Source organism: Bemisia tabaci, chromosome 2 (genome assembly GCF_918797505.1).
Source record: "Bemisia tabaci chromosome 2, PGI_BMITA_v3".
Taxonomy (NCBI): domain Eukaryota; kingdom Metazoa; phylum Arthropoda; class Insecta; order Hemiptera; family Aleyrodidae; genus Bemisia; species Bemisia tabaci.
The window spans coordinates 30,807,403-30,819,022 of NC_092794.1; the positions used below are offsets into that span (position 1 = coordinate 30,807,403).

Sequence of the window (11,620 nt, forward strand, 5' to 3'; positions counted from 1 at the left end):
GATTAATTAATTTTTTTCACCGAATTGATCAAAAGAAGTCCTGGAGGTCACCTAGGAAAATAGTTTGATGTATGAAAAAAATTAATTAATTGTATATTCAATTTATTGGAGTCGAATGAAGTTGGTTGACGCTTACGAAAGCTAGATGAAATGGATTTGATGGGGTCCCGACCGGTACTTCACCGCAGTCATCCGACGAAGATTAGTGAAATGCGATTCATTCCTCCTTCTTCGGATCCTTTCTATTGCAAAGCTGTGCACGTGATGAGTATTGCACGCTTGCGATAGAAAGTACCATCTCTCCTCGTAATTGTTCACTTGTGTGACGCATCCGTTTATGGGTAGCTTCTACAGTAAATAATTACTTGAGCTTTCTATTTATTTACTTCTAAATTTATTTCTGTTATTTACTTCATCGGTTTTAATTTATATTTGAAAACCTACTGTACTTCATTTTGTTGCAAAATAATTCTCTCATATTCGATCAATATCCAAGTGTGCACTTGTTGAGTAGCACCTGAGATTTTCGTTGTTACTTGAACTTATTTTGAAAACATTTATTTTGAACCTTAAATCCGCCGTACAAGATTGAGTGCACGTGGTGAGTAGCACCGGTTGTCTGGAAAATGTATGGTCACATAAATAATCAAAAGAAAAAAATTCATTCATTCATTATTTATGTCCCTTTTACCGTTCCTTTCAAAGTATTTTAAAAGTCAATCCGATCAACTCATTCGTCTTCTACCATCCTAATTTTGATCTCGCATTGAGTTTATTTTTTGTTTTGAGAATTTTAAGTTTGTAATTGTGTTTAAGAAATAGTTTCATTTTCTCGTCAATAAAAATTGACTCTAGTATGTTCAAATTTGCTCTCATTATTCCTTCCTGCTAAACCTGTCCTCATCTTAGGAAAATCACCTCATTATATTTTGAGTACGCACTTCAAGTGTGTTGGCGCCCGAACCCAGGCGTCCCGACGAGCATCTGACACCTAAATTTGTGGCTTGATCTGCTAAAGCTCGATCCTTTCCAGAAGGCTTGCTTTCTGACGATCAGGATCGTACGAGCTCTCACTTTTCCTCGCTACAGGGGGGACCCCCCAATTTTTTTTTGGGGGGGGGGGTTAAAAAGTGACATGACACCAGGTATGATCCATAAGTTAGACTTGAGAGAAAAGGGAAAGGGGTCACAGAGGTCTCCAAAAGTTCCCAAGAAGAGTTTCTCTTCATGTCGAACCTACTTTAATTCCATCGAGAGTATATTTTGAAATTTTCCGCAGTGTCAGAGCCACTGCCCTGCACGGTGACAACGCCCGGCAGTCTTTAGACGCTCCGTAATTTCGCCTGGTTACCTTATTTGTAACCTAATAAAGTTCTAATTTAAAGTTCTAATTAAAGATCTTAAATTAGAACTCCCCGCCCCCAAATTTTATTTCAAATTTCGAGGTGAACCAAACTTAATCTTGACCAATATAACATGAAAAAGGAGGAAATACAGTTTGTCAAGCTTAATGGTTAAGCTATAACCTGAAATTTGTCCGTAAAATATATAGGGTCATCTAGACCACCCGTCTACTATATTTTTCTCGAAAACGGCGGAAAATTGAGATTCGGGACAAAAACTTTCAGTGGGGAAATCGACCACACAGAATCGAATGAAAATATTTTCAGCCCCCCAAAATGGACCCTCTAGGGTGTTGGGGGGGTGCCCCCCCTTTCTCCCGATTTTCAAATAGGAAGGGTATGTTTTGAATTTAGATTACGAATCTACGGCAAAAAATTAGAACATTTTGGTATTTGCTTTTTTTCCCTTAACCGCCATTTTTTGGAGTTATGGGGCATTTTCGGGCATTTTTGGGGCAATTTTCGATTCAACGGTGTAAGTGGCCAAATTATTCAAATTTCAAAATCTAAAAGTCTCCTTGGAGGAGAGGTCAAGGCCTTGGGGAGAGGGCCTTTTTATTGATGTGCCATATGACCCATGTTACTCCAAAATTTGGGGGCCAAATATTTGAGGCCCCAAAATTTTGGGGCTTTGGAGGGCCGTAAATCGAAAATTTCAAATAGCAATGGTATGTGTTGACTTCAGATATGAATTCTACGCGAAAAGTTACGAAAAATTTATATAGCGCACGGCCTGTTCGCTCCAAATCACTGATAACCCCAATTTCCTCATGAGAAGCCGTGTATTTTTGCAAATATTAGAGGCAGAAAAAAATTGAAGCAAACAGGCCATGCGCTATATCAATTCTTCGCAACTTTTCGCGTAGTATCCATATCTGAAGTCAAAACATACCAATGAGGAGTCTTAGTGGGATTGTAAAATTAATATTCTCAGATAAATGAGGAAAAATTCCTAAAAAAATAAGCTAAAAGAATATACAAAGATTAATCTGTGAAAATTCAAAGATTTTTCCTAGAATATTTTTCGGACATCTAATACAAGCCGACAAATATTCATAGAATATTCTCTGTTTAATACTACGTTATCCGAGTTAGAATTTTAAGAGTAGAATATTCCTCACATAGTGATGAAACACCACGAAAGTCTTTAGGGGTGACGTTGAAAAGCTTCTCCCGAAATCACACAGTATAGGCAATAGGCAGTCTGCAACGCCGCTAATCGAACTACGAGATTTGGAAATTTCACCGTCGATAAACTGAACACGCACTAGTATCTGAAAATGAGGTTGAGGGGTTGATCTGGTGCTAGATGCTTCCGGTTAAAGGAAGAGGTAGGACCAGGAATCTAGGATAAAAGTTGGGATTAAGATATGAGCCGATTCACCAATAGGAGACACACTTTTTGTACCGATATGTTAAGCGAATAAAGGAAGTTAAAAGATCACCTAACAACGGAGCGAACCCGGTATTTGTTTTTTTTTTTTTTTTTCTTGTTTCAGGACTTTAGAGTGACGCGAAAACGCACGGCGGACGAGAGGGAAAAACTAGTGAATCGGAGAGAAGTTGTGCGGGTCGACGCGCGTGCGCACGCGCACAGGGGTTGTAGCGAGTGGTTCTTGCCGCCGCCATCGCCATCGCCGCCGTCGCACGGAGAGCTAAGCATTGATCGGTTTCCCCAGCTGAGCTTCATCCTTAATGCTGGACCAACTTCGTTGCCGCGTTGTCCAAAACATCCGCGCTTTGTCTAGGTTATTGGACTCTTGATCCAATTTTTTTGTCCAATAATTTATCCGTCCAATTTATTTTGTCCGCGGTTTTTCGTCTTCAAAATATCGCCCGAGTAAAATTTGTCCTAGTAAAAAGTTAGCCCTACGCTTTTCGTTCGTCCAGCGTTTGTAGGTCACGTTTTTGTGAGAAGGTCAATAACTCAGGTCCAAAATTCAGTCGAAAGAGAGAAACATGCCTATAAAACATATGAGATCTTTTCAGTTCAACTCTGTATTACGTCCTCGCCTTCTCCGTTTGAGTGTGGTGTATCTGCGCGTGGCGTATGCAGCTTGAAGTGGTATACGCAGGCTCGGAGGTACCTCCTAAATGAGTTTGTGTCCTTGAAATGACTGATTTCTGACAATGTTGCCAATAATCGCCTGCTTTGTGATGCATTTCTTGTCTACTGGAGATTTGAGGCGGTGATCCCCCCCCCCCCCCCCTCCGACCGAACCTTTTCTGTCTTTGGCAGCAGGGGTGTTGATAGTTACGTCATTGATACTCATCAACATCTGTCCCATGCATCCAACTTCTGTTCAGTCTCAATCACTTGATGAATGAATTGTTGCTTGTATTTGAGTGCTCAAGTTACCATACAGGGTGTTTCAGACCACCCATACCAGGCCTTTTTCTCGGTTGTTTTAGGTCGAACGAAGTCGGGGACCGCGAGGTTGAATAGGGAATCGACCCCAAGGAATCCGAATTTCGTGGTCCTGAAACCCCTCCCCCCCAACCCCCCCTTGGGAGGTAAAGGGGGGGTCACGATGCTAAAAGTCACAGTTCCCGACGGAATTAAGGATAAGTCGCATCAGAATTGAAAAAGCACGGAAAATTTCACGTGAAATTGACCCCTAAAAATCCAAAATCGGCCCATCTAAGGCCCAAAAAAGACTCCCTAAAGAGGGGAACAGTACCCCCCCTCCATAATTTCTCTTTGGTCTCAAAACTGACGTAGAATCTCCAGAAAAAAACAGGTACCCAGGTAATCGACCCCGAGAAATCGAAAATTTCATGGTCCCGAAGCTCCTCTAGCCCCTTTTTCGGGGTAAACGGGGGGCCCGATTTTAAAAATCGGGGCTCCTTTCCGAATCGCAAATTGATTGCATCCAAATTGAGGAGCAGAACACATTTACATCTTAAGTTTAGTGACCCCCAAGAATTCTAATTGACCCCCCTGAACGGCAAAAAGTAACCCCCTGAGGAGGGGGGCTTTGCCCCCTCCAAAAATTTCTCAAGATTCCACTTTGGTCGCAAAATTGACGTCGATTCTCCAGAAAAAGACGATTTCCCAGGTAATCGACCCCGAGGAGCTCAGGGACCATGAAATTCAGAGTCCTTTTTTGGGCCTTAGATGGGCCGATTTTGGATTTGTAGGGGTCAATTTCACGTGAAATTTTCCGTGCTTTTCAATTCTGATGCAATCTATCCGCAATTCGGTCGGAAACCGTGACTTTTAGCATCAAGACCCCCCCCCCTTTACTCCCCAAGGGGCGGTGGGGCGGGGGTTTCGGGACCACGAAATTCGGATTCCTTGGGGTCGATTCCCGATTCAACCCCGCGGTCCCCGACTTCGTACGACCTAAAACAACCGAGAAAAAGGCCTGGTACAGGTGGTCTGAAACACCCTGTATAGTGCGGTGGTTTATGGCAAGTACGCTGCAAATCGTGATTCAGTTTTGCCACTTTGGGAGGTCAAACTAGGTGATATTTTAAGAGTTTTGAGTCGGAGAGGCATTTTCAAAATGGTGGCAGATCCAAGATGGCAGCCATTAAAAATGGCGTCCGAGCGCGTCCTTTGAGCCGCTATAGATCGAGATCCACTGAACCGATCTACATAGGCTGTCCAAAAAGTATCGAGACTGGTTCTATAACTCCAAAACCAAGATAGCTAGAGGCTTGATCTTGGTTTCATTTGAACAATTAACTCAATATCTATCGATTGAGACCAAAATCAAAACTTTCGGTCAAATATTTCAAAAGTTACAACACTGTTTGTAAAAAAAATATCTGGACCCCCTACCGTTTTTCAATGACTATTTTCTCTTGCCGGAAACACTCACCAAATTATTAACGATCAGTACACGGTTGTTTTGCAACTAATCATGGCAAAACCTAATTGATTTGGAAACACTGTGAAGCCGTCGTCGTCCGACTACGGGTATAAGGGTTCAAAATCCACGGGGAAAGAATGAACCGTCGGTTAGCCACCCCCAAAAAACCCGAGAAATTTTCGGCAGTTGATGACAGTTCACAGTGCGTGCGTAGTTTACGCTGCAGATAGTGAGTGATTTTATTTCTATGTTCGAAATTTTTGATACCACTGCTTTATCTCTTTCCATGATGATATCAACAATTTCGAACGCAGAAACAAAATCACTCACAATCTGCAGCGTAGACCACGCACGCACTGTGAACTGTCATCAACTGCCGAAAATTTCCCGGGTTTTTTGGGGGTGGCTAACCGACGGTTCATTCTTTCCCCGTGGATTTTGAACCCTTATACCCGTAGTCGGACGACGACGGCTTCACAGTGTTTCCAAATCAATTAGGTTTTGCCATGATTAGTTGCAAAACAACCGTGTACTGATCATTAATAATTTGGAAAGTGTTCCCGGCAAGAGAAAAAAGTCATTAAAAAACGGTAGGGGGTCCAGATATTTTTTTTACAAACAGTGTTATAACTTTTGAAACATTTGACCGAAAGTTTTGATTTTGGTCTCAATCGATAGATATTGAGATAATCTTTCAAATAAAACCAAGATCAAGCCTCTAGCTATCTTAGTTTTGGAGTTATAGAACCAGTCTTGGTACTTTTTGGACAGCCTATGTAATTTTCCTTTTTTTTGTTTGATAGATAATTAAAAGATTAATATAACAACGAATATGTTGTCGAAAAACGCGAGACAAACGAAAACGTAGGATTAATCAGTTGCTTGGACGAATTTCACTTGGACGAGAGTTTAAAGGTGAAAACCCAAGAAGAGACACGTTACACAGAAAATTGGACCAAAAGTCCTGTTACCCGAAGAAGTCGGAAAAGTCCTTTTTCTGTAACGGACAATGAACGAGAAATTGTGAGGAATAAAGCATCAAACAGAGATAAAACAGCACCACACATGCAGTCTCACAAAAATTCAAGCAGAGCAGACAGGACACATTGAGAAATGTCGATATTCAGCCCATGGGTGAGGAAATCATGCGCCTACTGTGTTCGTCGCTTCAAATTTCCCGCTCGAGAAAAAGAGGAAGTCCGCCTGTACGTACTAAATGACCTACAAGGTGTCTCAGACCACCCGCACTAGGCCTTTTTCTCGGTTGATTTGGGTCGCACGACGTCAGAGACCGCGGGGTTGACGGGAAGTTGACCCCAAGGAATCCGAATTTCATGGTCCCAAAATCCCCAGAGCCCCCTTTGGAGGGTGAAGGGGGGGGGGAGTTATGACCCCGGAAGTCGAGGTCCTCGATAGAATTGCGATTAGATTTCATTAAAATCGAAAAAAACGGACAATTCACGTGAAATTGACACCTAAAAATCTAAAATTCGACCACTTCACTCTTAAAAATTATTCCTTGAAGAGGAGGCGGCGACCCCCTCTATAATTTCCCTATGGTCAAAATTTGACGTAGATTCTCCGGGAAAAATTGGTTTCCCAGGTAATCGACCCCAAAGAATCCGATTTTCATGGCCCCGAAACCCCAAAGTCGCCCTTGGGGGGGGGGGGGGTAAATGGAGGAGGCACAATTTGAAAAATCGGGGAAAATTGTGCCCCCCTTTTTACCCCCCAAATGTCATTTTTAGTGGTCAAATTTTGGATTTTTAGGTGTCAATTTTACGTGAAATTTTCCGTACTTTTCGATTTTAATGCAATCAAATCGCAAATTTATCGGGGACCTTGACTTTTGGGGTCGTATCTCCCCCCTCTGCCCCCGAGGGGGCTGTGGGGGTTTCGGGACCATGAAATTCGGATTCCTTTGGGTCAATTTCCCGTCCAACCCCGCGGTCTCCGACTTCGTGCGACCTGTATACTGCATACTGTTAGTGCGCTTAGTACTACGAATTTTCCATGGACAGTTTACAAATGAAGTGTAACAGAAATAAAAGGAAAGGCTCGTAGAGCCCAATATTGATTTCTCGTCAAATTCTTTATATGTTTCTCTTTAGGTGTCGATCTGACGAACGTCTTTTTAGAATTTTCACGAGCACGGATTTTGGAAAAAATTATTATGGCGTAAACTTTGAACAATATCATAGTCATTGATTCATACCTGCGAGATTCTTATAAGTTCGCTGTTATCCGCCGATGTGATTTTCTTACTTTACTTCATCTTATTGGCGCGTATACGTAGTCTACCGCCTTTGCGATCGTTTCGAACCCTGCTCGATACAATAACCGAGTCCCTTAGTTCCTTACCGAAAAGTGACTGTCAATAATTATGATTTAAAGTTTTTTCTCATTCTGGGGCTTTCCAGTTTATGTGCAGTGAATACCAAGAGTCTACGTTACTTAGTTTTTTTTCAAGAAAGCCTAAGAATGCGCCTGATTTGAAATATGCATATATAAGCAGAAGCAAGCGAAATGATTCGAGGATGGCTGAGCAAGTTGGCACTCTTCGAATGAGAATTTAACTCCTTCGTTTCGTTCACAACGTTGCTTTGAGGGATCCCCACACCCCTCTTATGCTTTTCAAAATTTGGTACCACTGCTCTGATAGCCAGAGCACCCGTAAGTGCAATCTGTGATGAGCCTTGAGACTCATTAGACCATTTGCTAAACGTGGCTCATACAGGAATCCACTTAGCCCTCTCTTCTCCACGCTCTTGATCACTGCGTCGGCGTCCCGACGAACAATAGCTGATGAGGGTCGCCAGGCGGCCGGGATCCTCAGCTCCTCGCCCAATTACTTACGCTTGATTAACCATTTCACCGTCACGCTAGGATTCATCCAATTTTCAAAAAAAAAAAATGTTTCGCGTGTACTTAGCAATTTTTTCCTTACTCTCCGTTAAAACACGCATTAAAAGAGGTCTCATTCATAATAATCGGCCGAATAGAAGAGAAGTTACAGTATGCGAAATCTGAAGAAATCAACAAAACCTCGAATTCTCCAAACGAAATATAAAATGAAGGGGAAAAAAAGAAATGTATAAATTAGAATTAGATAAAATTGACCTCAGAATTTAACAAGCAATTCCATGATATAACGGAGAAAAAATTGGGAGTAATTACAAAAAATTCGCCTCTTGCATGTCGCTTTCTTGGAAGAATTTTGACCTGAAGACAAGTGTCGAATAGCAACAGTACTCCATACAATACACAGTGTGCCTCCACGAGTTAAACATGTTTTACATATCCAAATCGAAATTTATTTATATTTTTAACTACAGTGTCTTTTGAGTCGTTTAAGCAAAAAAAAAAAAATTCGTCGAGATTCGGGAACGTAAAGGCGCTTTAAAAGTATTCTGGGGCTATAATAGCTAAATCACCGGTAGTACATCCCGTTATATTATTAAAAAGAAATTGACTGCATAGTTTAATGCCTTAGTTTCTTTAATACGATTATTTTAAGCACTCAAACATTTATACCACCAGTTCTAGCCATGAGGTGATTTCCTGAGAGCCGATAATACCACGAATTTCTCATACAACCCTTCAAAGATGTCTTGCTTTTTGGGCAGCCGATTCGGCCATCGAACCGGGGGTTCAAGGGAAGCTGATAATAACACAAACCTCTGAGAAAAATTTTGACATAGACATGGATTTTGTTCAGCATATCGATGCATAAGCATTTTCACACGTAGACTCTAATTTTCACGTCAGGGAGTGAACATATTTTGATTTTTTCGATTTTATACGGAAAATTGATGGTTCTTCGGGATTGAAATTATTTGTAATTGTTTCTTGAAAAATAAAGGCACCCAAAATGACTATAGCATATTGACTTTTACGTATGTGCACTCACGAAATTGATTCGTAAATTCAACGAGTGGGTACATCGACCTGGTAAATCAAGTTTCTGCGATTATTTACGGCAAATCGGTAGATTTTCGGGATGTAGATTTCTTACTTTCAATTCATGAATGAATAAAGCATAGACATGGTTGAACTTCTTTTCATGGAAAGACGTTTAAAGTAACAAAATCAAGACATATTTAAAGCAATTGCATTTATATCGAGTCAATTTCTTTTCAATAATATAAAGGGATTTATACTAACGGTGATTTGGGTATTTTAGCCCCAAAATACCTTTAAATTGACTTTATCCTCTAGGAGTTCGACAGAATTTTTCCTTTCTTCGCTTAAATTATATCGTAGCACTTTTCTTCAAGAATCTGATAAGATTTTGCTTCAGGCAGATCAAAAAACTTAAATTCGTTCGAGTAGCTTTCTACATTCACAATACACGGTCTCGTCAAAGTGCGTCGTTGAAGTGTTGGGTCGTATGAATTCTCTTGTTGTGCCACTTGCCTATTTTGAAATCTCTGTAAATGAAAACTAAAGGGTTGATAAATGCGAGTTAATGACGCGCCTTATCAACACATTGTGTTGGAGTTCACTGCTTGTTTTTTTACCTAACTTCATTTTTTATTTATCTTATTTTTTTATTCGTTATATATTGTTACCTTCTTATTTTATTATTCATTTTTACTTTAGTCTTTTACTAACTTTTTTTTCACTCCCATATGGTTTTACTCTCAGTAATTTTCTACTCAGTTTTAAAATCCTGTCGCGTGACGTCACAGCATTATGGACAAAATTACAGGATTTAGGGGGTATTTTTCGACAGATTTTTGTGAAAATTGGGATCAAGAGGTACTTTTGGACGAGAATCTCGAAGTTTTGGTCAGATTTTCAAGGTTTCAAAATCCAAGAAAGGGGCCGTTGCCAAAGCGGCGAAAATGTTATCTTCTTATTATTATTATTATCATTATTGTTGTAAAAGTTAATAGATAAGCCATGAGGGGCGGCTGGTGGAGCGAGTCGCAAGTTCATCGTGAAGTGAGGAACCGGCGCGGCGGTCCAGGGCACTCCCCGGCTAGGCGTGACTGCTCGTAAAGCGAGCTGATCACGGCTAGTAATTATAGAGTAAGATATAGTAAGATAGAGTAATATTTGTATAAGGCTCGCTAACAATACTGGAAAATAAAAAGTGGATGGTCCTTTCAATACTCCGTAGACAGTACTTACCCTTTTGCCCGATCTCGATGCCAAACAGAGAATAGGATTCTTTTGCTATGATCCGCTTCAGTTATTTCCATACTAAATTTTTGATCGAATCTAGGATTCATAGAGTTTTTCCGCACACATGTTCTATAATAGGTTTTCTCAGAGGCTGCAGGCACCAAATTGACCTGAGAAAAAAACCGAGTATGTTGTAATTTAAAATGTCTAAGCATAAAAATTAATTCACTGTAGAAACGATGTACGGTAAAAGTACTCACTAAAATAATGGCGATTTTTTTCTCGTCAATTCACCGCGTAGGGGAAATAGTCCTTTGTAAAGCGTAAAGACAGGTTTGGAACTGAGCAAGATAATATCTTAATTTCTGTATTACCAAGTAACCAGACATAATCATAGGTGCAGTGATTGAAAAGTTCAAACATGAAACTCGAAAAACTCGAGTATGAGAAAGGAAATATGGACCTAGGTTCTTAAGAGATCTTGCTAATTGAACAAGAGGAAATTTACAAGGAGAATATGAAATTACCTTTACATATGCATTCAGAGGAGTACAGCCAATAGCTTTCGTTAGATTTTTCCCTCTTTTAACTGAAAAAAAAAAACAATGAGAAAATATTCCGATCATAAGATGTAAAATAATTTTGTAATATCATACCCAATGAAAGTAAATAATCGTAGAGTTTTACAGTATTCAAAAGGTATATAAACGGTTAATGATAATGTATATTTAATTGAGCTGGTTTGGATTTTTAAAAAAATGTATATAAAATTGGAAAAAATTTATTTGAAAAGTTATTTCATCACTGTCACCGTGCGAAGTAAAGTAATAGCAAATCGCCGAATATGATTACAAGTATACCTACCTAACTAATTCTTGAAAAATAAACATTCAAGCAAACACAAGAATAATAAATATACACTCACTGTAAGCGAAGACGATGTTACTCTGAACGCTAAGAGATAATTCTAGTTCGGCTGAAACAGATAAATACGTAGTTGCAGATTCATTAGGTACTTAAGAAAGAAAGTAGGGTGTTATGCTCCCGGCGCCAAGCGCGCCCTCGTGACTTAATCTAAATACTGTGAAATCATCCGACGACTATGTAAAACCTGACTTTAAAGAAAAATTTGAGGCACGCGTTTTCATTTCGGATACAGTTTCTGGTCCAAAACAGTGATCTCATCAGTTTTGCAGTATTTGAGGCGACTTTTTAGTACTTTATTTTATAAATCATTTTTTTTTTTTTTGAGTAGGTAATAGAAAAAAG

At 40.0% G+C, this 11,620-nt stretch overlaps 1 protein-coding gene across 9 annotated transcripts in view; it reads right to left on the minus strand.

Annotated features, from left to right (window-relative positions):
• Positions 1-11,620, minus strand: part of PsGEF (Protostome-specific GEF) — a 516,326-nt gene that overhangs the window by 357,121 nt on the left and 147,585 nt on the right. For all 9 annotated transcript variants that reach the window (XM_072297125.1, XM_072297127.1, XM_072297130.1 and 6 more), the window contains exons 5-7: positions 11,277-11,327; positions 10,879-10,940; positions 10,358-10,521 (exon numbers count right to left, since the gene is read on the minus strand). In XM_072297125.1, the coding sequence (XP_072153226.1) occupies positions 10,358-10,521; positions 10,879-10,940; positions 11,277-11,327 (277 nt within the window). The remainder of the gene's footprint in view (positions 1-10,357; positions 10,522-10,878; positions 10,941-11,276; positions 11,328-11,620) is intronic.